The 26,666-nt window shown below is 42.3% G+C and overlaps 1 protein-coding gene across 4 annotated transcripts in view; it reads right to left on the minus strand.

Annotated features, from left to right (window-relative positions):
• Window positions 1–8,435: 8,435 nt before the first annotated feature.
• Window positions 8,436–26,666, minus strand: part of LOC129639088 (fibrous sheath-interacting protein 2-like) — a 72,144-nt gene continuing 53,913 nt past the window's right edge. For 3 of the 4 annotated variants that reach the window (XM_055563979.1, XM_055563978.1, XM_055563977.1), the window contains 6 exons: window positions 19,196–19,684; window positions 16,651–16,751; window positions 15,193–15,239; window positions 13,073–13,116; window positions 10,950–11,016; window positions 8,436–8,644 (listed from right to left, as the gene is read on the minus strand). In XM_055563979.1, coding sequence (XP_055419954.1) covers window positions 8,607–8,644; window positions 10,950–11,016; window positions 13,073–13,116; window positions 15,193–15,239; window positions 16,651–16,751; window positions 19,196–19,684 — 786 coding nt within the window. In that variant the 3' untranslated portion in view covers window positions 8,436–8,606. The remainder of the gene's footprint in view (window positions 8,645–10,949; window positions 11,017–13,072; window positions 13,117–15,192; window positions 15,240–16,650; window positions 16,752–19,195; window positions 19,685–26,666) is intronic. The other variant, XM_055563980.1, reaches the window with a different exon arrangement.

Below are 26,666 nucleotides of genomic sequence, written 5' to 3' on the forward strand. Positions count from 1 at the left end.
GTCCACAAAACCTTAATACCTCTGCTGAATTATTAAAATGGAATTTCTGACACTGTAAAGCAGAGGACTAGAGCTTTAATAGTGAATGTGCTAAGTTAAATCAACTGGTGTGTTTGTATGGGTCCTAGATGAGATGTGCACCTAGACTGGTGGTTGGGATGTCCATGAAGGAGAGTGGGGAGGGAGCTGGCGGAGATTGGGAAAGCCGTCAGACTATGACGTATGTCTAACTTGTGGAGAAGAAAGGGAGGGAAAGAAGGAAGTTACATAGGAAAAGTCTTAAGACTGCAGTGGAGTTCTAAGACTATTTCAGCAAGACCAGTGGTGAGCCCTTGATCAAGAGTCACCTGTCAGAGGAGTCCCAGGAGATGAGCCTTGGTAAACAGGCGTCCTTGCTGCTGGACTTCCGTCAGCCATCGTGACCACTCTGCTCGTGTCCATCATGCCAGTTGTGTAGTAACTAACGAAGGCCCCTGCACCTGGCTGAGTCGTTGTGTCTGCCTGGTGGTTCAGTGCCTCTTCCATAAGAGATGTTTTCTGGTGGTGGTTAACATATGATGCAGAAATCTTCACACTTTGCATGCTCCCATGTGTCAGTCCACGGCCTTTGCATCAGATCGCCTTGTCTCTGATCTTCCAGCCCTTTTCCTTCCAGGCTTCCAATTGGATGGTCAAGCCATTGGCCACTTCCTAGAGTCTTATGTATTCAATAAACGGTCTCACTTTGGGCCACTTTTTCCACACCAAGTCAAGTGCCCTGCTTGTTCCATCCACTGGAAAAATGTTCCTTCTCCCCCGTGAATGTATCTGCTGTTATATAGATACCACCCATCTTCGTTTTGTACTTAGATATTGAGTGCTGACCCATCTGTAAACCAGGCTCAAGCTGTTTCCTCCTTCAGCTGGTCATACAGGAATCCCCATATGGCCATAGGTGCAGAGTTACCATAGAGCCTACCACTGTCTGCATCATTCAGGTGTTTAAAAGCAGTGCTGATCTACTGCATCTCCATGGAATATGTATTTGATTTATGTATCAATTAGGGTTTTTCCAGAGAAACAGGGTATACATATATGAATGTGTGTGTGTGTGTGTGTGTGTGTGTATATATATATATATATATATACATATATACATACATACACCATATATATCTTGCATCCAGTATTCAAATGTCTGGCTATTCTTGCCCCAGTGTACATACAGCGTTAGTGCTGGGAGAAGCATTACATGGCATTGTCCTTCCTTCTAGGGGCCCAGCTACTTCTTCTAGATCTGAGGATGGGCTGATGTCTGGAAATTGAGCAAGTAATTTGGACTTTTTATTGGGGAGAACCTCCCTCGGCCCCCTGTTTCTCCACTTTTGCCTTTTTCAGCTTGTAGATCTTGAGTGATAACCCTTGGTGGCTCTCTGTATTGCTTCTAGGGACACCATGGTCCGTTTGCGCTATTTCCATGAGTCCATGTGGGTGAAGCCCGCTTGGTTGCCCTTCTGACCTTGAGGTTCACTTTAGTATTTGTGTCTTCCTGGCTTCTGGGGATAAGCACCACTCAGTTCAGTTCAATTACTCAGTCATGTCCGACTCTTTGCAACCCCGTGGACTGAAGCACACCAGGCTTCCCTATCACCAACTGGAGCTTGCTCAAACTCATGTCCATGGAGTCAGTGATGCCATCCAACCATCTCATCCTCTGTTGCCCCCTTCTCTTCCTGCCATCAATCTTTCCCAGCGTCAAGGGGCTTTTCTAATGAGTCAGCTCTTTGCATCAGGTGGCCACAGTGTTGGAGCCTCAGCTTCAGCATCAGTCCTTCCAGTACTATTCAGAATTGATTTCCTTTAGGATTGACTGGTTTGATCTCCTTGCAGTCCAGGGGACTCTCAAGAATCTTCACCACCACAGTTCAAAAGTATCAATTCTTCGGCACTTCCTAGGTTTTTATTACTGTGGGGCCCCAGCTCTGTGATGATCTCTTACTGCCATCCCTGGCCTGCAGAGGAGGCCACCTCTGAACCTAATGAGCCTCTGAGTGGGATATCCTCTGGACCCTGCTATGGAATACTACCCTCTGGTGAGGTTTCTTACCTCATGCAATCTCTCCAGGATACCTACTCCCCTTGGCCTCGTCATTCCTTCCTTGGTCCTTTGCCAGGACAGCTCAGGTGTTTCTACTTTGCCTGGTGGTGGCCAGCACTTTCTCCAGTCCTCTGTGAGCCACCTCAGTGGAAGCTGCTCACCCCCTGCAGTTCTTGCCTGGGGGTTAAATTCTGTATGTATGTGTGTGCGTGTGTTCAGTCGCTACAGTCGTGTCTGAGTCTGCAACCCTATAGACTGTAGCCCACCAGGCTCCTCTGACAGTGGACTTCTCCAGGCAAGAATACTGGAGCGGGTTGCTGTGCCCTCCTCCAGGGGATCTTCCCCACCCAGGGATTGAACCTGCATCTCCTATGTCTCCTGCATTGCAGCCGGATTCTTGTACCACTGAGCCACTTGGGAAGCCCTCTAAATCCTATATGCTGAGTTCTAAGTCTGAATTCCTGCTTTTCTGATTCTTGATACAGCACCCTTGAAAACCAAACCCAGTGTTCCCATGGCTCCTGCCAGTTAATTCTTGCAGCTTTTTGGTAGGCCCAGCACTTCCCTAGCCAGGTAATGCTGGAATTTAATCCTAGATAGCAGTTTGGTAACCAGGAAAGAGGCTGGACACAGCTCCTGGGTCGGGGAGGAGGCGGGGGGGGGGGGGGGCCGGCGGGGCACTGCGTGTCTGGTGAGGGGAGCAGCCTCTAGCATCTTCCAGCACAGGGTGTGCAAGCCCTTGTTTGGAAAGAATGGCCCCCTTTGCATACTGAGAGCTGGGTAGGGGTGTCTCCAGAGCCACCACCTTCAGGAAAGTCTAACCAGATGTTCCTATCCCACGTTTCAGGGTCCCAAGGATTTTCCAACCATATGAAGTCATGTGGCCCTGACTGCAGCAAAGCCGACCTGCCATATGTTAGATATTGGGTATTTAATCTCCCTGGAGTTATGCAACTCTTATGGCTTCTTTGTTGCTCTGCTGCATCCACTCCTCCACTGCAGGAACTGAGGGGCTCTTGGGAAGCTCGCTGGAGGCCCTCTGGCTCTCACACATACTCTTTACTTAACGGTCATCCATTTCTCATTACCCTGCTGCAGGGCATCAGTATACTTAACAGTATCCAGCCATTTCCACTGTCTTTGTAGGCCTTCCTTATTCCTCCATTTTCAAAAGTCTGAATCACCACATCTGGCAGCCTGTTTTCTCAGTTTTCCCACATCATCTCCAGAGAAATCTGTAGCAGTTGGGTCCTCAAGGCCTAGGACTATCCGTGCCCCACATCCCCTCAGGACAGTGTCCATTCTGCCCACCAGGCAGTGACTGAAGCAGTCCCAGGCCCCATCTTACACAGCCTGTTCTCTTGGACCACTGATGGCACCATCTGTGATAATTCGGGTTCTCTGAGAAGCAGGGGCCAAGGTGGGATCAAACACATAAGAGATTTATCAGGGTAAAGGCCTATGAGGGAGAGTGGGGAGGGAGTCAGGGGAGAGCTGTGGGACTAGATGCGGGTCTCTAACCCCGGTGGAGAGAGGGAAGGAAGGAAGGGTGGAGAGGAAAATTCTTAACCAGGTGGTGCAATTCTAAGGACATTTTGCGAAGCAAATGCGTCTTTCAGGACAGGCAGTCCACCATGGGCCCTGAGCATCTGCACATTCTTGCTGAGGTTCTTGAAAGCACAGTTTACCTGCTTCTTGATGCTGAACCATTTCTGTGTAGGGCAAAGTGACCATAGTATGACTACTGTTTAACCACTCGCTTCCCAGGGGAAGGAGCACTGGTTTGTTTGTTCATTGCTCAGAAGGTCCTGGGCCTTTGACCCTGGGTTCCTCGGCAGTGATGCAACCCGCCACATAGGTAGCATGTCTCTGAGCCCATTGCATTGCCCTTGGGGGACTGGCAGAACTCCACTGATACCCATGCTGTTTGCTGATAAAGTATTACTATCTTGTTCTGCCCCATGAAGTCTGTCTACTTTGCATCTGTAATGTGGGATCAGGTCGACCTGCCATCCTTTGTGAGGATGGGCTTCTTCCCTGACAGCATCCCTGCCCAGTCACCTGTGGGGGAAGTCCTGTGTCTTGCAGGAATAACCAATCTTAGCATCTCTGCTACACTCTGCCATTGGCCGAGAGTAGCCCATGAGAAATTTGGCCTTGGTGAAAATGCAGCGGTGATGGAAAGTGCAGCAGCACTGCATTTCAGAGCTCAATAGCTGTGGCAGTCAGTCACTTATGCTCCCTGGAGTCAGAGATCTGAGAGGGGCAAATACACCCTGCACTACGCCCAGCTGAGAACAGCCAGCTAGCTATTGGTTTTACTTGATCTTTGGCAACAACGAATGCTTACTGGTTTCTTTCATGGGTTCACTTCACAGAAGAGTTGCAATTCATTGGTGGACAAACTCGCAGTGACCTCAAAGCTGAACAGCCAGTGAATAAAGTGCTCATTAAGAACAATTTTTACTTCTTGGCATATCAGTATTTCTTTCATGTGGCCTGATTAACACCCTAGTCTGTCTCTTTCCTTCCTCTAACCTACTGGAATGTGTACCTCATAAGTATCTATCTTGGCCGTTTATGGACTCAGTGAACCCTAAATTGGAAGTGATCCTTATCTAGTACAGATGTTCTGTAAACAGGTTTTAAAGCTTTTTGAAAGGAGTAGCCTGGTCATTGTCTAAATGGTAGTCCAGTGAAGTATAAAGTGCTGTGCACTATGCTGTTGAGACCAAACAATAGTCAAACATTTGCTGATATCTTTCATCTGAAAAGTTAAGCTTAGAAGACATGTTTGGGTGTGACTATTTGCACTGAAAGGATTTAACCTAGTATCTTTCCTTTACTAAATAGGTGGCCCGTGATTTCTGCAAGTGTTACTGGGAACTCCATCATAAAATGAATGATAAGAACAGATCAGTTTTTCCAGTTGGAAATAATAATTATATCTGTGATAAGCATTTGTTATTCTTTAAGTATGGGCTTCCCTGGTGGCTCAGTGGTACAGAGTCCGCCTGCAGTGTACGAGGTGCAAGTTTGATCCCTGTATCAGGAAGATGCCCTGGATGAGGGCATGGAAACCCACTCCTGTATTCTTGCCTAGAGAATTCCATGGACAGAGGAGCCTAGCAGGCTACAGTCCATTGGGTTGTAAAGAGTTGGACACAAATGAAGCAACTTAGCATGCATGCAAACTAAGTATGACCAATAGCGTGTCATCAAAGACACATTGGTCCCTAGATGAATCATTAAAAATACTGAAATTATGTGCTGGGTCCTAAAAAGGGGCAAAACCATATGACACAAGTTACTCTAAAATATATGCTTGTCACCTAGCTATATAGCTATTGTATATTTGATGCCAATATACTTTCTATAATGAACATCAGTCAAAAATTTGGTTACCTTTTGTCAGCTTAGAATTTAGAAGAGCACCTTGGGGTTGACTGAAGATGACCTACTATCTTTACAGAAGTTGTTCGAAAAAATCTGAACTAATGCTTTGTTTTTCTACGCCTCATAAGAAACTGAGGCATTTGGTATTATCCACCTTAGGCTAGGTTTAGAATTGGCATAAGAACTGATGTTGGAGATGGTTGTGATGATGTTTCCTCAAGAGAAAGGCATTTGTTAGCAAGCAGCTAACAGCGGCCAAAAAAAAAAAAAAAAAAAAAAGTCCTTCATGATTATTTAGATCTCTTAAGTTCCTTGAATTTTTATTAGTATATTATATGGTTGCCAAATCATAAAGTATACTGTGTAATTGTTATCAGTGTGACATCTTTTTTTTTTCCTCTAGCCTTCCCTGGTGGTTGTGGGAAACCCCGGGGTCTCCTTGGGTCTGTGGCCGCATTCTGGCCCTTCCGGTTCATGTCCTGCTTGCTTGGCAGGCCCGGTTGGGCCCCTTGGAACACGTCCACAGCACGAGGGGAGGGGAGGGGCACTGACGCCTCCCCTCCCAGCGCCCCTGTGTGGGGAGGCCCGAACAGGGCCTTATTCTGTGCTCACATCTTATCTGTGTGCTGGTTTTACTTATTTCATATCTGCATTTCTTTGTGTGTATATTTTCACTAGCATTCTTTCCTGATAATACACCACACCAGTGTCCCACTAGGATTGTTTTAATTTGTCTTCATAATTAATAGTAATGCTATGTACATTTTCATATAGTCTTTTACATTTGTTTTCACTTTATATTATTCCCTTGGACCAAATTTGCCTAAATGCAGTTACCAGGTCCAAAAGTACAGCTGGAACCATAACCCATCTTATTGTTAGACTGCTTTTCAGAAAGATCAGATTTGTGGGATTGCCACCACTGTAGAGTTGAAATGTAATTCCCCACATCTGGGCAACCCTGGATTTTTATCATTTTATTCCTGTTTTCTTCTCTGAAAGGTATATTGTGATACATTTGCGTTATTCTAATTTGCATTTTATTTCATGGCATTGTTACTTTTAGTGCTTTCGTTTTTAAAAAATATTTAAATGGTTCTCTCTCTAAGGACTGTAGTTACCAGCTCATACATTCTTAATGTATTTTGGCCAGCAGACTTGGAAGAGCTATGGTAAGCACCTTTCCTCCCATTCTGGCGCTCACCTTTTGACATTTAATTCATTAGACAAAAGAGCATTTGAAAAAATGACTGACTTTGAGACTACGAATGCAGTGATATTAGGACATAGTAGCCGTCAGATAGCGTGCACGCATTCTCTCCTTCCATTCTCACCTCCCTCTTCCTCTCTGTTTTCTGCCTTTTTTGAGGGAGGATATTAGACTTCTTGCTAAAGTCATATGAAAATACACTTGTTATCCAAAGCCTATCTCTGAGAAGGATACTGGTCCCATTGGTAATAGAGATTGCTTTGGGAGAGGTGAACCAGGCCAACAGCTGGGAGAGGAGAGGGAAACTTTTCACTGTAGCTTTCATACCTTTTGATTTCCAAACTGGATTGCTATTACTTTAAAAAAGTTTTATTTTTTGGTATTACTTTTTAATAAAAACAAAGGCTTATGTAATATCAGTGCTTGCCATTATTGTAGATCTTTCAAAGCTAACTTTAAACTTATGCTGCTGCGTGCGATGAACTTCAGTATGTAAGGGCAGAAATGAGATGAAGGCAGTGCAATTTAGGTATATGTGATATTTGGGCAGAACTGCCTGCCATTCTATTTACTAAACGTCACTTAACATTTCTGGACTATAGGTACAGCATAAAGGAAATTTACTTTCATAGAAATAGTTCCCTTGGGCATTAGTATAAGGCTGAGACCTTCCACTGACCTAAATTCCTGGATAAAGCTGGGGTATGAGAATGACTAGTGAGTGATCATCTTCATGTGTTGCTGTCTCCTGGAAGCCGTTTCTAGCCAAGCACTGCTTGAGGCCAGCTGGCAGATGCAGGTTCCAATTTTCTGTTTGTGATTCCCTGACTTTGGTGTTCTCCATGGGGCTTATCCTTTCTCCATCAATTGAGTTTCGACAAGTGCAGCGGCACAAATATGGCTGGAAACCATGAGCTCCTCTCTGGCCACACTGGTGGTTCATGTCTCTTAAAGGGACCAAGAGGATGCCTGGAGGCTTCAAAGCCCCCCTGAGGAGTTAGATCTCTACACGTCTTTGTTTGAGGATAGACTTTGGAAATGAACTTTCGGGGAATCCTTCAACCTAATTGGAATTGGCTGCTGTCCCTGAGGCCTTGTACCGATTAGACTAGTGCTGTCTGATAAGGCAACCACTAGCTACATGTGGCTATTTAAACTGAAATAAAATGGAAAGACTGGGTTCCTCAGTCACGCTAGTGACAATAGCCACGTGGGGCTGGTGCCTCCTGTACCAAACTGAGCAGATACAGACCATTTCCATCATCGTAGAATGTCCTATGGGCCAGAGCTAAATTGTTCAGGCGTGGCGGCAGTGTATGCAGGTGTGTGACCTGAGGGGATAGCCTTCCCGGTGCCGTCAAGGCCTCCCTAATCCGAACGGTCCTTTGAGGATTGTCTGAATTCCAGTTCCTCCAGCAAATGTATCCTGACCACTCCAGCCCACAGCGATGACTCCCTTCTTTGAACACCTAGGGTGCCTGAAAGATGTGATGACACGTTGTTTTACTGGTATCACACGTTTGCTTTGAAGTTAGTTCTCATCTTCCCGGCAAGGCTGCAGGGCCCTCAAGAGCAGAGCTTCAACCCCACACTGCCTGCTAGATGGATCTCTATGTGACACAGAGCTGCTCTTTTCATCCCAAAATGCTTGTCAGAAGCATTTATCAAAACCCTCCTTTTCTCCAACTGCCTGTTTATGCTTTCTTTGCTCTTATTTTCAATATAAGAATCAGTGTGTAGGACACAATGTCAGCTTTAACAACCGTTTATTTTTTGAGGAAGGTCAACATGCTTACTGTTATTGGGTATTACAGTCTCAGTTTCTGTTTTGGTGAGGGGGTGAGGGTGAGGAAGGTTTCGGAACACTGGTGTTAGATTCTTGAAAACACTTGGGAGGAAGTTGATGATATCTTCCTCATCATTTCAGACCCATCTAGAGGAAGTATGGGGCTTTTCAAAGTCTGTGAACAACCAAAAGAGAAATGTGATCAGTTACCAGGCTTTCCAATTGCTGTCAGGCCCCGGGGAGTGATCATTTAGGATTCAGAAATAAGTAGTTATATCATAGCTTTTGTTTTTAAAAGTGCTTTCACAAAGAGTATTTTGCTCCTTCTGACAGCCTTGGGAAGAAAGCAGGAGAAACCCAGTGAAGTCAGATGCCTTGGCTAAGGTCACATGGGTAGCCTGATGAGCTAATTCCACACAAGAAGGTAACTTTCAACTCTCAACAGTACCGGTGTCCATTTCAAAATGTCCAGGCAAAAGCAGCTGCGCACTACAAAAGGCTAGCATTTCTCTCAGTCTGGGAACATTTTCAGTTGTCTGACCTCAAGTGATCTGTTTGTTGTGTGAGCTATACAGGACTTGTGTGGCCAATAAAAGTCTCCATTTGGACTCATTGTTCTATACCACTTGTCTTGTGCAAAGGGCTCTTAAAGCGTCTAATAGTTTATGTTAACAAAATGACTGTTGTATCTGTAAGGACAGAAATGAGCATTTACCTTTGTTGCTGATGAACTGTGACAAGATGTCATAAAAAGACACAGGGCAGTAAAGAACATACCTTCTTATTTCTAGTAAAAGACAGGGTTCTCCTAGACCTCTTGCAAATCCTCAGCTTTTCTCATTAGCAATATAACCTTAGGAACCTCAAGGATCTATGATTAAAACTAAGGTAGCAGATAGCAAATTTAACCGCAAATAAAGTGGGGGGTGGGAATAGTTTAGCTCTTCAGATCAATAATGCAGTACTGGAATGTGCTGATAGCTCAAACAAAATAAGAACAACCAAGAAATTAATAAGGAAAAAGCCAAAATTTGCAAAGGCAAAGGTAAAGGCTTGAATGGAGAGATCTCTTCTGAAAAAGTAAGACAAAGACAGTTACAGAATTCAAGCATATACTGCAAGGCCACATTCTGAAAATCTTGAGGGGAAAAATAAAGCTTTGTTTTTGCAATTTGCGGGTCTTGTTAAAAATGTAGATGCCTGGCCACCATTTCCAGGTCTCCTTCAAGACACCCTGCTGCTGCTTTGATCTGCTTTGTGGGCAGCACCATGGACTTCACTTGGTTGGTACTGGTCACTCTCAAGAGAGAAATGTACCTGGGTGTTTATGGCCATGACACATGCCAAGGGCTAGGGAATGACACGTCGTACCATGAACTGATTTTGATTCCCCCAAAATCCTATTCGTGAAAAATAAGCTGTAATGAGCCTGTGTTGGTCCAGAAGTCCCCTTTTTTGGGGTGGGTTTTCCTAAGCAGGTATCATTGTAATTTCAAATTCAATGTAAATTCTCCTCTGTGGGGAGCTTTACTACTTTGAGCACCTTAGCACAGGGTGAGCCATTTCTGCATTTCTTCCTCCAAAAGCCCTTATCAGAGCAAAAATAGGTTATCTGAACTGCTTCTCAGTGAACTCCTCTAATGTGTGGAATGTAGGGGTTGGGAGGAGGCGTCCCCATCAAACTGAAGTCACAGAAGAATGGGATTTTACTCTTTGACTGGACATGCTACTTGGAAACCTAGATGGGATCTTTTCTACTTATCACTAAACTCTGCAGGAAGTTCCTGGTCACCGCTTAGTTCTGAGATGTGACCCCTGTTTGGCAGGAAAAAGAATATGGGAGAGAGCCTCAAGACCTGTGATGTTAGAGCCCTGGCTCAGCCACCTGCTGGCTGTGCCACCTCAGGCAGGTCATTTGCCTCCATTTTCTCCTCTCTGAGAGAGAGCTTCAAGACTTGCAAGGAAGCATGGTATGATAAGCTTTAGTGACTGTTACCTTGTCGATATAATGGAAATGATGCTTCACAGGGTGGATGTGAGAAAAGCACTTAGCAGAATGCCTGGTACATGGCCGGTCCCTAATAAATGTTACTCCCATGACCAGGAACTGCCTGCAGGTTTAAGTCAGAGAACTGCATAATAACCTGCAAATTGCAATCTACATACATACTAAGGGAGAAGGAAATGGCCACCCACTCCAGTATCCTTGCCTGGAGAATCCCATGGACAAAGGAGCCTGGAGGGCTACAGTCCATGGAGTCGCAAAGAGTCAGACACAACTGAGCGACTCACACACACACACACACACACACATACATACTAAGTCATATTATCTCATCCTCATATTGGTGGTGGGTGGGTGTGCTGCAAGGCAAGACCCATTCAATGTGATGGGCAAGGGGGGGTGAATGATCAAAACTCCTCTATGTTCAAAATGACATAATTGAGAGCTTCATTCTAAAATGATAAATTTGTTGTACCTGAAGTGCCATCGTTTGAGGAATATTGGCTGGTCCGGTCACTTCTGCATTGATAGAGGGTGAGAAACTGCCAAGACAAAGGTGAAATACTAGCTTAAGCCTCTGCCCTTTGATGGACAGCGAACACTAGAAACCCTGAAGGGAGCACAACCATGGTGGCATCATACATAGTAATCTCAGGGCCCCTCAGTCTCAAAGAATTATCTTCTGGGACTTTGGTTATTCCTAGGCATGACTTCTCATAATTCTTGCTAATTAGGACACCCAGGATTGGCGCCAGACTCAGACAAGGGCTGCCCCTGGCGGATAATTTCAAGGGCTCACGTGTCCCAGGTCACAGAACAATGTCAGCCATGCTGCCCTTCCCCTCCGGGAACTTGGAACAAATAAAACATTTTCGATCCTTCTCTGAGCAAAGCTAATGATAGTGGAGGTCTTAAGGGAAGGAGGAGGCAAGGGGAGGTCCATTTTACTACCCCAATCTTCTTTGAAATAATTCTTAACCATTGTGAGGTCTGGAGCAAGAAAGTGGTAGTGTGAGGTTGCAGCAGCCTGGAGGGGGCAGGGCGGAGATGGTGGCTCAGGTGCTGGCTTTGCTCTGTGGACCTTCCTCACCCCCTGGAATGCAGAAGCAGCAGGGTCCCAGAAGGGCCTGCAGTAGGCTGGGGGAGGTGGCTGGGCTAGGTGTGCCATGGTGAGGGCGGTTAAAAAGGATGGGGCAAATCAATGAAGGCAAGATGAGAGAAGCATGAGAGATGAGAGAACTCTCCACACCAACACCTACCATTGGTATGGAGAGCAGAGTATTATGGTGAAATTTTGGATTTGAGGCAGTTTATGGATTAAGATATGGAGGATAGGATATATAAAGGGATAAACTGGGACAGAACAATCTAAGGGACTGGTTCTCAACGTTGGCTGCACAACACAACCATCTGGAGAAATATTACAAATAGGCATGCTTGGACCCCGCCCCAAATGAACAGGAATCCTTGAGGCTGGGGCAAGCATTGTTCTCTTTTCTAAGTTGCCTAGGTGACTCTAGCATGAAGTCAGGTTGAGAATTCCCTATCTAAAGGAAGGAGGGGAAGGGGCAGATGCTACTAAATGGCCAGACACAAGTCCGCTAACTCAGTGGTTCTCAACACTGCCTGTTCGTCAGCATCACCCAGGGCCCAGGCTGCAACCCAGACCAACTGAATCCGAATCTCTGGGGATGGAACGCTGGGCGTCCGTTGTTAAAGTTGATTCCAGGCTGCAGCCAGGGTTGAGAACCTCTGCTCTGTGTAACAGTTCCCACACAGGGCTGTCCATCAGCTTCATGGGGGTAGGAGTTGAGGCCCTCCTGACGTGGTTGAAATTTGACTCTGATGGTGCTAAGGCAGTTATTCTGACAAGACAAGCCCTTGCTGTCATGAAGCTTATACTCAAGTGAATCCTGTGCCAGAGGATGAGGGCAGGAATATTTGACAGCTTTGTTTACTTCTGAATCTCTAGCCCTTGGCACATAGTAGGCACTTGATAAATGTTGAATAAATGACTAAATGGTGACCTAAGTGGTGTGAAGAAAATAACGCAGGATAAGGGGGATGGTTTGTGTTTATGTGTGTGTACACGCATGCTGGGGGATGGTTAAAGTGAACCAAGAGTAAAGCAAAAGTAATACAAAACAGAGAGGAGGATCTAGGAGGAGCTGTAGTTTCAGTCTCCTCAGAGACTTCCTAAGAGGGCTTTAGGTGGAGGGAATTTCTTGGGATCACACTAAGGAGTGGGCCAGATTTTTGGAAAGCTGCCTAGGAAGGGTACCCTGCAAAGCAGATGGAGCCAGCGTTCACTTCCCTCAGCCAGCGCCCCTTCCTCTTCGAAGCATCTGTTCCCTCGCTGCCCCCACCGGGCCCTCCAGTTCCAGGGCCTCACTCCTTGCGTGCCATTGTTCTCAGGTGCTAAGGGGCTTACCCTATGCGCTTACTCGGGGACAATAACTTCAACCAGAGGTTGGTCCCAACTGGGAGTGCTTCCTGAGGCAACCTCAAGGCATGCCACACCCTTACTTTAAGGCACTCCCTCATTTTTGTCAGGGTTCCACTGGCTCACAATGAGGGGACCCAGTGAAAAATATTTACCTCAAGACTGCTCAAATTCTCCAGACATGGACATTCAAGACTTTCTGTGATCAAAACACAATATTGGAAAATAGTTATTTCTGAGACATATACACATTTTAGCACAAAAATAACCTCAATAATTTCATCAGAGAATCGCAGAAACTAGGCAAGCAGAAGAAACCAAAAGAGGTGAGATCCTCAAATTCAGGGCACAGGTTGTGGGGAAGATGCCTCTAACATGCCAAACTCATCCCATCTAGGGTCCGTTGCACTTACTGAACTCTGTGTGTGGGACCCTCTGCTTCCAGATCTTCTTGTGGTCACTTCCGTCTCATTATTAAGATCTGATGTTTCTAGACTTCTTGGACCAAACTAATCTAGCCAGTCATTCTATATCACTTGGGCTCTTCTTTATTTTTTTTTTTTTCATATTCATTCATGAATTTCACAAATACGTACTGAGTATCTACTCTGTGCTTCTTTTGTAGACATGTGGGGATACAGTGAACAGAGAAAAATCCCTGCCCTCATGGAACTAACATTCTAGGGAAGGGAGAGAGTCAATAAACAATTTTTTAAAAAAAGCTTTCAGATGGTACAAATGCTAGGGATAAAATTAAAGCAGGGAGTGCTGGGGTGGCATTGGGGTTTCAGTTTTAAAGAAAAGTGTTCAGGGAATTTTTGACTTCGAATATAATATTTCAGCAAAGATCTGAAGAAGATAAATGTTCATGTGGCGGGAGTGGAGGGATTAAGAGGGATCATAAAGAGAGGTGGTCAAGACAGGTCACCAGGAGGGGAGAATGGAATCCAGACCATGTGTGGCCTTGTAAGCCATTGTAAAGACCCCGGCCTTTATCCTGGGTGAAATGGGAAGTACTTATTCCTATCTAGAATTATTGTGTTTATGTGCTGTACTCAGTCACTCAGTCCTGGCCAACTCTTCACCACCCCAGAGGAAGCCCTATTGTGTTGATATCCCCTTCCCAATTAGAAGGAGGTGAAGACTTTGTCTCTCATTCGCAGCTCTATCTCCACAACTTAGAACAGTGTCCAGCCCGAAGAAAGTGCCCAGTGACTCTGTTGAATGTGAATGAATGCATGAACTGGACAGGTGCAATATTAAATATTACCACAGGATACCTATATCTAAGCGTGACTCACTGCAGTGAAGTTGAAGAAAACAATGACATTGAGTTCAGATTTAGGAGACGTGGGATCTATATTCTGACTGACAGTATGACCTTGGACAAGTCACTTCCCTACCCTGAACCTCAGTCTCTTCAGCTGTAAAATAAGGTTATACCAGCTACTTTCTGGCTCTGACAGCCTATGATTCCATAATACAGGAAACACGCCAGTGACGTATCATCCTCTGACGATGACCTATTTATGGGATTCTGGCAACTTACCTCCATTCTATGATTCATCTTTTAATAAATGTTATTCCCACTCTCAAATGGAGAGGATATATTTCTTGAGTAACTTCTTGAGTGGGTGCAGGCTTGAAACAACCAAGGCCAACTCCAGCTCTGTAGTTGGAGTTTTCAGGCCATCTTTACCGTAAACATGATACCCCTACCTCAGTGCTGTCCCACTGTTAGAGCCACATTGATCCTTTGAGCTTTAAAAGAATAGAGGACCAAACCCAACTCATAAATAAGGAGTCAGTTTTAACAGAGACAGAATTAAAGTGGGGTGCACCCTAGCCAGGATTTAATGCAAGCAAATAAACGTAGGTTTCATTTTTAGCTTTAAAAGCTTTTAAATATATTTTACTGGGGCTGACCTAGTTATACAAAGCAAGCATACCTACTTAAAGAGATGATTAAACCCTAGTAGCATGGGCTGTAGTCTACATATAGATGTGATAAACCTTTATTTCCTGGATATTTCCCACAGGATCATGGTAACTGTAAACTTATAGTCACACTACATACTTTTCGCCACAATTATTAATGGAATCTTACTAGTGTTTCAGAAAAAGCAAACTAGTTCATCACACTAGCTGGTTAACTGACTCAGTATTCTTCCAATTTAGATCAGCCTACTGGAAAACTCAGTATTCATCAATGTGATGAACAAACTCTCTTTTTAAATACAATCTAATTTAAAGTAAGAAAAGAAATCAATCCAACCTTCTGTAACCGTGGCACTTGGATCTGTGGAACTCTCATCATCAAAACTAAAGAAAAGATACAAGACATTTCATTTTCCTTGTATTTTATATGAAGGAATGAATAATTATTAATGAATAATAATGACTGTTAAAGAACCATCTGTGCAAGTCTTTATTTATATAGATGCAAACCTGGCGTGGTATGTCTGTGAGTTCTCAAAATAAAAATGACAGCTACATTGACTTTGGTTTTATATGTTCCCACTTGTGTTATGCAATGATACCAATAGTTGAGATTTGCCTGCAATACTAATTATGTATGTTAAGACAAGCGTGAGTGGAGATAAAGCCAGTGGTGGGCCAGGAGTGGATGTCCTAAAATGGCATCGGGTCAAAAAGAAACCTTGATTTCATGGTGCCAGGTGGAAAAGGATATAGTTGGGACAGGGTGGATTTTCTTCCTTATGCCCTATTTCTCCCATGATACAAAGTGCTACTGTTCCGAACTTATGGTTACCAGCGGGGAGGGTGGGGTGAAGGGGTGGTTAGGGAGTTTGGGATGGACATGCACACACTGCTGTATTTAAAACGGATAACCAACAAGGAAGTACTGTATAGCACAGGGAACTCTGCCCAATGTTATGTGGCAGCCTGGATGGGAAGGGAGTTTGGGGGAGAATGGATACATGTATATGTATGGCTGAATCCCTTTGCTGTCTACCTGAAACTCTTACAACATTGTTCATTGGTGATACCCCAATATAAAATAAAAAGTTTTAAAAACCAAAAACAGAGTGCTACTGTTCCCAGTTTGTGAATATTCTTATGGACACAAGGGCAATTTTAGACATGTTTTGGCTATTCTAGAAAAACTATTAAGACTTCAGTGTACTTTGTTCCTCCCTGTCCCTATAGATACCACATGGTCCAGCCTTTCTCTTATAGTCTTTTCCGACCGGATGGTCTTATCTAAATCTTATCCATCATTTAAAGCCCAATTCCAACTCTAATGCCTTTGAGAATTCTTCCCTGAGTGCTCTAATTTACATTGCCCCTCTGTGTCCTTGGGATTCTTCTGACAGGGCCACCCTGCTGAGCATTTAGGTACATACATGAACTAAGTGGGAACTCCTTTAGGTGAGCCGTTAGTGTGGGGACTGTTGACTCAGAGCCTGTCTCCCAGATTCAAGAACCTAACACATTAAAGACTCAAAGTAACTATACTATAGACCACTATACTAGAAAGCAGATCCCAGGAGAAGAAAGTAGAGACCAGATAAATAGGAATAGGAGAAAAGATGTGAAGGGAGGGCCCAGGAAGTAAACACAGAGGGGAGTTAGGGGAAGGAGTGAGGGGAGATTGAAGGGCTAAACTGGCTTCCTCACAGGTGTACCTGAGAGGCCCATTCTTCCCATCAACGTAATCTTCATTTCAGATTTCTATTTCCTTAGCCAACTAGTATTACTTTGACTGTACCTAGAAAATGAAGCCAGATCTTCTTCATCATTTAAAGATACACTCATCATTCTATGGATGAAGTCATGTGTTGGTTCGGTGCTAGGTCTCATTTCTGTTTCCTGGAAAAATACAAGTAAGACACAAAAGAGTGTGTATAATAAATAAAATATACCACAACATTTCCTTAGTTATCTATATAGCCAGCATTTCTGACCAGGCACACTTTGTTTGCTCATGAGATTTCACATGGCTTTCCAGTAAATAAACAGATCCCAATACACAGAGTTTGTGCAAGGCTATTGACCTGATGATGAGCTCCTGAACTGGCCAGAGTCATATCCCTGTGTTTTGTTTTCTCTGGTTCATTGCTGCTTCTGAGTTAATTGGAAAGAAGTGAAAGTGAAAGTTGCTCAGTCATGTATGACTCTTTGCAGCTCCGTAGACTGTAGTCGATGGAATTCTCCAGGCCAGAATACTGGAGTGGGTAGCCTTTCCCTTCTCCAGAGGATCTTCCCAACCCAGGGATTGAAGCCAGGTTTCCTTCAAATGGATAATCCATGGGATTGTTTTACTAGGAAATTCTAAATCATGTGTAATCCCCATACATATGAGTAAGGTACGATTTTTGGGGTAGGGCTAACCCAAGAGGTCAGTGAGGCCCAGATCACCACTAGAAGGGTACAGAACCAGGGATAAGAGCTAGAGTTTATGGGCTGTTAACAGGGGGAATATTCAACATATTCAACTAGCAAGCTGGATAAGTAATTTTTAAGAAGATAGTTGGTTAAATAACTTTCCCCAATGTCACATAGCTACTAAGTGACAAAGCCAGAATTCAAACCCAGATAGGCTGAATTTGCATGAATGTTTTTACTCCCCTTCAAGTCCATCTTCTGGTCCTGCCCACTGGAATGAAGTTGGTACACACAAAACTTCCAATGAATATTTACAGGTCAGTGTACCAAACCCCCCCACAACCTATCATTTTAAATAATTAGCTTGTGTTTCTCCTAACCAGTTTCTATTTTCTGTTTTTCTTGTCCTTCTAAATAGCCTAGGACTCTTTCCATGATCTGTTGTTCTTCAGTTGAGGCTCCTGGCTGCCGGGAGCCAGCGTGAGGAACTCTGCCCGTGGCAAAGGTCATGAGGAAGGAGGCTTGGCATACGCAAAGGCGGGATCGAGCCTCAGGAGTCCCCCTGGAAATTCTCGAGCATCTACCCCCATAACCAGAGTCTGCCTACTTTACTGCTTTGTGCTCTCACCTACACCTCTGACTTTACGGGGGGCTGTCCCCCACCACCACCTCTCTCTGAAAAAGAGTTAACTTACAGCTCCAGCTAATAAAGTTCCTGGGCGTGACAAGAGTGTTTCAACCTACAGACTCCTTTTGAAGTCCTCTAGCCTGCCTGAACAGATTCTTCCGGCCACGTGTGATTGTTCATAGCCTCCCAACCGTGAGAGGCGTGAGATGTTCTAAACTGTCTAAATACAGATTCCTTTGAGCAGTTAAAAGATTGATTAGAAATTGTATTGGTGAAGGGTTTTTCACTTGTTGGGCCAATGTTTGCTGCTAAGTTTCCATATCCCTTACCTTCTGTGTCCCTGGGAGTGTATTGATTAATATAATTGGTGTATAGGAATGTAAGTAGTAGCTTTAATGTTTGTAACCTTGGACCCTTGAGTTAATTCTTTTCTTGTTATAGCCCACCACACCTTTGCCCTATAGGAATGCAACTTTATCTAATGCTTTTGGAGGGTGGTGCCTGACTTTAGAATAATCACCTTTAGAGAAAAATGAGTTTTCTGAAGAAAGGATCTTAAAATGTTAACAGGCCTCCTGGCCAGAAGATGATGTACATCACCTACACTTTTGCATATGATAAGTATGCAGGAAGAAAGCCTGGCTTACTGCATGACTCTACCCCTTCCCCCATTATCCTCTATGCACAACTTAAGGTATAAAAACTACTTTGGAAAATAAAGTGTGGGCCTTGTTCACCGAAGCTTGGTCTCCCCATGTCGTTCTTTCTCTCACCTTCTGGCTGAATTCCCATCTGTAGCGTGGAGGCTCGTCAAGCCTACTAATTTTGCCTGGGCTTCTAAGATCTGACCAGGGAGGCCTTAGTGTCTCCTCTCCTTCGGGAGAATGGGAGGACGCCTGCGGCCTACGTAGGTGACGCAAATTCCTTGTCTTGGAATTTTATTAGCTTTCCATGTAAACCAACTTATTCAGCCTCTTTTCTTCGCTGAATTTTCTCACTGATTCTTTCTCACTATCCTTATTTAACCACTCTTTATATCTTTAATTCTATTGTATCCTGATCGCCGAAGCCATCTCCCCTTCCAATTCCCTGGACCCACCAGGGCTGGACCCCGGCACCTGGCTTCATCTGTTAATCATTTCCCTTTTGTTGTAAATATCATCAGAGCTGGGAGAGACTACTTGGGATCCAGGTGATGCCCTTATCTTCCTACCCAATGTGTATTACTTGGACTAAGTTTGTGAAACTCTCTACCCTTTCTAGAGACACCTGGTCACTGATAGTTACATTTCTCACTTACGCTCAGTTGTGTCTTTTTCTCCCAAGGCGAGTTTGTGACAGTCAAGCATTTTGAGGTAGTTACATCAATGTTAGAATCAGTTATTAGTGTCTGTTCAGATTCCGTCTGTTTTGCTGGTGACACTTCAGTCATTATAGTTACTCTGGATTTGGGCTGACATTTTCCTACTGACAAAAATTTTTTCAGACTGCATTTGCTAACTGGTGGCTTAGGGTGAGCCACTGTGCTGGTAGTGAGCTTCATGTCTTCTTTTACTTGATCTTCAAGTGGGCTTTCTAGAAATTCTTCTTCTTCTTTTACAACCTCTTGTAAAACAACTTCATCTTCATCAGAATCTAAGCTTTCTTCTTTATTTTCTAAATTTTCTTGAATTATTGACCGAATGATTAACCGAATGATAAGATCTTTTTTGCTTTGAACATCTTTTAAAAGCTCCACTTTGGTGATGTCGGGCTTTATTAAGCTCTGAAATGAATTTCTACTAGAAGTCTGGAATTAAAGAGACAGTGAATGTTAAAAAACAATCAACTCAGTCATTTTTGCTGTGGTTCTACTGTATTGAATAGTAAGGCAACTTTCACATGGTTTCTATTTCAATTTAGTAAAATTACTTATCTTTAAGTGCCTTTTACTTATATATTAGTCATATGTTTAAAAGAAAAAATAAATGAAAATCACAAGCAATATTTCCTCTTTTCGATAATTCTTTTTTGCATTCAAGATTAACAGTCCAGTTCAAAGAAGAGACCCTAAGGTTCCTCCTTTTGCTTCAAAGTTTACATTTTACTCATCAAGAAATGCAAAATGCATACTTTAAGTACACTGTTTTCATCATTTGCTTTGCAAGTCTTTTAACAGATTTAGACACGATAACATGTTTTTCTGAACTTCTTACTAGGGAACTAATACACCAATCTAAATAAAGAAATTTTCATGGAAAAGACAAAGTGTTGGCTGACCGGGATTTTTAAAACTGATGAATAATGGCAAAATTGTGAAGGACTTTGAATGTTCACTCCTCACCCCTCCAACACCCTAATCCTTGGAACATATTTTCCAAAGGAAGCTTCAAAGAGTAAATTTTCATTCTCCTCACCTCCCTAGTCAAATGTTACTTTCCATTTTGCAATGTTAAAGCCAGATTAAGGAAGAGACCATTACAGTTAAACAAATAACTTTTCCCATTTCTGTAGCCTTTTGATGATGCCACAGAACTTTTAAGTTAATTTGAGTTATCAATCCTAGATCCCTCTGTAACACTGCAAACCAGATTTTCAGATAAATGCTGCCTTAAAGGAATATCCTTTGTGCAAAACAAAATCTGAGTTAACAACTGGTTTGAGGGGCTCATAGTGAAGCACTCTTTGATTTTCACCCTCTTCCGCTTCTTTGAAAGACATGGGGTGCTCTAGTGCTGCCTGTGCAGAGTCACTGGATTTCTGAGATGAAATTTGTAAGACAGTGCCTTCTGGGAGAGAGTAGTCTCCTTTCACAGCTTGATCAAAATGGCTGAAGGCTTGGGCTTCACTTCTAGGAGATGATGGTTTAAACTCGGATTCGAGCCCTTCCATTGGCTCTATGGTTTTAGTTGAATCTCCGGTAGAGTATCTGACATATGAAGGTACATCTAAGGAAGTCTTGTCCTTTATTTTCATATCTTCCTCTGAATAAGACAACAAGCTGGAGACTTGTGGAGGATCATCCCAGCAGCTAATTCCCTTTGACTTTGAAGTGGACATTTCTGGTCCAGTTGTAAATCGGGAGCAATTAACACTGTAGACATTTTTAGCTCCTTGGAGCAGATTTTCCTTTGCATGGCTTTTGATCATCAACTCATAGAAATAAGTGCACTGGTTTATCAGTGTGCTGATGATCTGACTTGCTACAATGTTTTCTTCAAATATGCTAGTTGAAGATGGTTCCTTGTGCATTTTTGTCTAGTTTGTTCTTAATTATACTAAGCATGTCAGTAACAGTATTAACAGCATAAGTAAGCAATTCTGAATGGAAAAAAATAAAGCTGTTGAAGGCGTTGTTTATCTTTTCCTGGGAAATCATACTACTTGGTTTAGATTCATCAGGAAACGTAGTCAGTGTTTGTAACTTGGGAAATATTGTTTTCATTGGTGGTTTCTGTTGCACAGCAAAAAAGTTTTCAATAGGTGTTCTCACAATTTCAGAAAAAGCATATGTAGAGACATGTTTAAACTGTAGGTCTGCAAATGACTCTAAGGTGTTCAGAACCCCTTCCAAGATCTCTTGAGTGATTTGGTGGCCAGCGATCCCCAGTGTTTTGTCTTTCAACTTTGTGTTGTAAGTTGGTACATCGTTAAGATTGTTCATGAGGAACCACATTTTCTTCTAGCAGCAGTTTCTTTCTTGCTTTGTAGTGTTTCTTTACTATCCGTTGTGAACATCTGAGTCAAGAAGCACAACTCTAATTTTTCAAATAGTTTTTTAATGATTTCCTGGCCAAATATATTAATTTGTGCTTGAGAATCCTCAACTCTAGAAGCAGCTCTTTTAAAATGATGGTGACTGCTTTCACATGGCTCAAGAAGTGACAAACCTAAAAGTGAAATGGAGTTTTAATTCTTTTGCTTTTGTTGAAATTTCATTCAAAACAGCCTCGGCTATCATTGGTAGCTTATATTTTTCGTTATCCATGTTGCTTGATTCTGTTTGCCATTTGTCAAACATTTGTTTAAAAATATCTTCTTTGGGAAAGAGTTTGTCTAGTTGTGAAGAAACATTCTCCAAGGAGAAATGGGCTTCTGGATTTGCAGCAGAGGTTGTACTAAAATACCCCCCATGGAAGTTTGAGATCATCTGAATGTGAGCCTTTTATTGGATTGGCCAAATTATTCTTCATAGCATGTAGTCCTTGCAAAACTGCACTCACTATTCCACTTGCTCTCTCAATTTGATCAGAAAGTAAAGTGTTTACATTTGCCACTGCTCTGTTTTGCCTCACCTCTTCAAATTCATTCACAGTTGTCTGCAGAATATTACGTAGTATATCCCTGGCATACATTTTTAGCTCTGCAGTGGGGAGTTTTGCTCTCAGTGAGGGACTTTTGGCCTCCCCTATTGACAGTAGGTGTGGGAGCCCAATGGAAGTCTTGGACCAGCTACCTTTTAGGGTCTTTTCTCTAGGACCTAACTTGGTTTTGCTTTGGGCTTTAGCTCCACTAGGTCTGAGCTGTGGTTTTGTTCCAAATTTAGACAAAGAGTTAACTTTTGATTTTGTTTTAAAATTTGTCTTAACACTTGCCCTAGGGCTGCCCTTGGGGCTAGCTTTAGAATTACATGGCCTCAGAATTTCATCAGATTGACCTTTAGGGGACGAATTCTCTTCTAGATTCAGCAAAGCAAAATCTGCGATCTTTTTGAGAACCTTTTGAACCAAGTGTTTACCCAGTCGCAATGGAGAAAATTGCAATAAGGTGTTTTCCAATGAACTGACACTTCCAATGCCTGTGTAAGGATAAACTTGTGGTATCACAGGTTTAGGGGGAACACTGCTTTTTTCTGCTTGTTTCAGTTCTCTAAAGCATGATGGATTCATCAGTAATCCATCACTGCCAGAGGCTTCCATTTCTCCTCTGGTCTCACTGTTTTCATATAACGAGGTCATAATTACTGAGAACAGTTTTGTGTAAGCACTTTCAACTGTGTCATTTACAACACTGCTTATATGTGACTGTAAGGCTTTTTTTCATGCTGATGTTTTAATTTTAGAATCAGATGTAAAGTGGGGGAGTTCATTGAATGGAGAACAATGTTCTGTGTTTTCCAATACCCTTTGATATGCCTTCTTTAAAATTTCCTTAACTACACTTAACAAAGAATTTGTTTTTTCCTGTCCAGATTCTCCATTTCTAAATATTTCTTCCAATGTCCTTCTCTGGTTTTCCACTTCTTGTGTTTTTTGGTTTTCACCTGACTATTTTGAAAAGAGAGACAGTTTGGTGTTGTCTTCCATTTTTCTTTGACCTGGCACTATTTCATTTTGTACAGCTAGTTGGGTAAAAAGATCAGGGTCCTGCTTTGAGTAAAAGCCACTTGCCTTCAAAGATACTTTATTACATAAACTCTTTAAGATGTTGTTGACAGTTTCACTTGCAATGATGTTTTCTTGAAATGAAGTATTGTTTGATATGTATACATCTTTTGGATTTCTAGGTCTTTGTCATTTTTTATAAGCGTCAAAATGGTACTGGCGATGAGGTCAGCATATTCCTTAAGACTAGCTTGTGATATATGAATTGCAGGTCTATGGTTTTCTCTGTAATTAGCTAATGTGTAATTTGTGACTTCTTGATGGACAATGGTTCCAGCTGTTGATATTTTCGGGACAGTCACATCTAATGGCGTTTGGTTTGATTCAAGAAACACACTGTCATTTTGTTTACAATTTGTAAATTCTGAGCCAACATCCGGTTTTTCTCTAGTCTCAGGATCAAGAATAAGTAGCAAATCTATTCTTTCTGTGGCAAAAGATTTTAATCTATTCAAAATAGTTTTAGTAATAAAGTAACAGTAAGCATTTTCCTTACATGGATCAGGAGTAGGTTTCTTAGCATCTTGTTTCTTAAGTACAGTTGTCTGATTATCATCAGAAAGAGCTGATTTCAGCTGAATATCTCTTACCTTTCTTGCAAGAGGAAATCTCTCCCTTTTCCTTTCATTCACTGAATCTATAACAGGAGGTTGCTTACGCTTTGCCCTTTCATTCACTTAGTCTGTAACAAGAGGTTGTTGACGCTCTGCCCTTCCATTCACTGAGTCTTTAATGGGAGATTGTTGATGCTCTGCTTTGGAAAATGCATCAGAAAATGCTGTAGACAATCTTGGAGAAATGGAATCATTTGCACTGATGCGAACCATGATAGCAGAAGTGAGATTTTAAAGAACAATATCCACCATATCATTGGAAATCATAGCAACGCGCTCCTTAGGAACTAAAAGTGTAAGAATAGCCTTATTTGTATACCTAGGGTCCCTTTCAGAGTTTGTTTCTAAATGTCTCCCACTTACATTACATTTAAGAGTGGATACAGCAAGTGGGAGATTATTCTGATCTATTGTTTCCTCACAGATATCAATTAAGATACCTTCAATGGTATCTAGTACTTGAAATTGAAGTTCTTTTATGATAATCACTTTTATTGAATAGCTTTTCAATAATATCTTCTGGTGCAACTGGATCAGTCTCTCTGTCAAATACATTTTTTTCATATTTGCCTTTAGTAGACACAGTATCTAGCACTGTGCTAACAACCTGACTTGGAATACTTTCAAAGGCCACAACACTCTGAGTTAAGAATGGACTTCTTATGTCTTGATCTAATTTATGTTTGATTCCTTGTAAAATTTGTCTAGCCACTTCTGTTGCATACATATTTAATTTAGAGGCACTCAGTTGACATATCAAGGCAGTCTTTCCGGATTTACTGTGATCCATTGAGCAACAAGAAAATTGGTCTTCAGAATATGAATCTTTGGTGGATAACCATGGTTGTTGTAAAGCAATCTCATCCTGCTGTGAAGGTAAAGCCACAGGAACTGTGAAAATGATGTGAGGACAAAAGAGAGCCTTTACTGTGGAAGTAGCAAATGCTTCTAAATTTGTTAATATTGACTGTATAATATCTTCAACTACATTTATTTTGGTCAGTTTACCAATATTGAAAGTGGACTGAAATGTGCGTGGATTTCTATCCAGTATGGTAGAATAAACAGGGGACTTTCCTCCATGGGTAGGTTTAGGAAAAGAGATTATGTGCTGGAAAGGTGATAGTATTATTATACCTATTTTCACTTTCATTTCTATCTGTCATGGCAGCAGAATAAAGTTTTTGAAATATGGTTCTAACGACACCATCTGCAACAATGGTTACATCTGCTTCAGATACTAAAGGGCCCACTGTTTTCTCCAGGGACTGAACAGATGTTTGAGCAAATGGTTCATCTTCAGCATGAGGAATGTCACATAAATGGGACTGGGGAAGAGTAAACACCTTTAACTGACCAATTAAATCATTGTGAAAAATTTCATTCAAAGTATTTCTTACAATGGGCACAACTGGGGACTTTTTTGGCTCTTTGAGTTCCACTTCAAAAGTTTTTAGTGTTTTTTTCTAGTTCCTGTTGCTTAAGAGAATCGGATTTAGTTTCATCTTCTGCTGGTCTTTCCTCCCCAGCACTTTCTTTCTCTGTATCTGCAGGATCTTCTAGATATGAATCTGGGTCAGCTCCTCCAGGAAGAAAATTTCCATAGATTGGCCTATATCTGTAATTTTCAATGCCTCTCTCTTCTGGTTCAGGTTCGTTAAACATATCTGGAGACACTGCATCTAAAATGAAATTGACTAAACTCTTAAGTATTTGTTTCTCTTGTAGTGGCTTACTTATACATGTTTCCAAATCTGGCAAGTTCATGTTTAATTCAGTTTGAAGAGCTTTCAAAATAGTACTTGACACTTTCTTTGCATGCCTGTATAAAGTCGACTGCAATCGTTTTTCATGTGTGTTACCACAAATGTTGGTATTTTCACTTTCACAGTATGTCTTGTTCTTTTTATATCCACAGATTATAGCACCAAGATTTTCCAAATTTCTATTGGCAAACCCTTCCAACTTAGCAAAAACCATTTCAAAGATGTCCGAGGCCAAGGTTTTCAGTTTATTCAGATGCTTTTCTTTTCTGGTTCCTATTTTGGGGGCAGTAGTTTTCCCCTTGTTAGTTATCTCTTGGCTACCTGTAGTTTTCCCCTTGTTAGTTATCTCTTGGCTACCTGGCCAGGTCACATTGGATGCTATGCTTGAGATTATGTCATAGCATCTGCTCATTTCCTCAAGAAGCAAAGCAAATGACAGGCTGTCAGTGTCAATACGCTCTGAGATAGCTTTAAATTCTGAATTTTTGAAAATGCCATCTGTCTCAACACCACATAGTTTTCAAACAATACCTTCTAGAATTGTACGAGAAATGAGCTTAATACTGGACTGCAGTGTACTGGTTGTTCTCAAATTCTTATTGATCCCCTCTGTATTTTGCTCATCAGATAGGGGAGCATGTGGGTGGTCTCCAGTGAGCTTGCATAACATACCATACAAGGCATCTCCAATTCTACCTAACACTTGAAATCTAGTACATTGGTGAACTTCCTTCTGCATGCGAGGGCAATGAGAAGGCAAAAGTTTTTGTTGATCAATGCCATCAGTCCCATGTGAGATTTTAGACCTTAGCTTATCTGAAGGGAGTAAAATATTACTTTTATCTGTGTTTCCACTTAACACCTCACAAATGCAAGTAGCTAATGAACTTGTCATAATGTCATTATTTAGCTTTGTGACAACAGAGTCTAATTCATTTTCGGCGTCAGCAAAAAATCCTGTATCTCTAAAGTTCTTGGGAGGGCTATTCTTCCTAACATTTAGATTTTTCTTATTGTGTCGTAGTTCT

This window comes from Bubalus kerabau, chromosome X, assembly GCF_029407905.1.
Source record: "Bubalus kerabau isolate K-KA32 ecotype Philippines breed swamp buffalo chromosome X, PCC_UOA_SB_1v2, whole genome shotgun sequence".
NCBI lineage: Eukaryota > Metazoa > Chordata > Mammalia > Artiodactyla > Bovidae > Bubalus > Bubalus kerabau.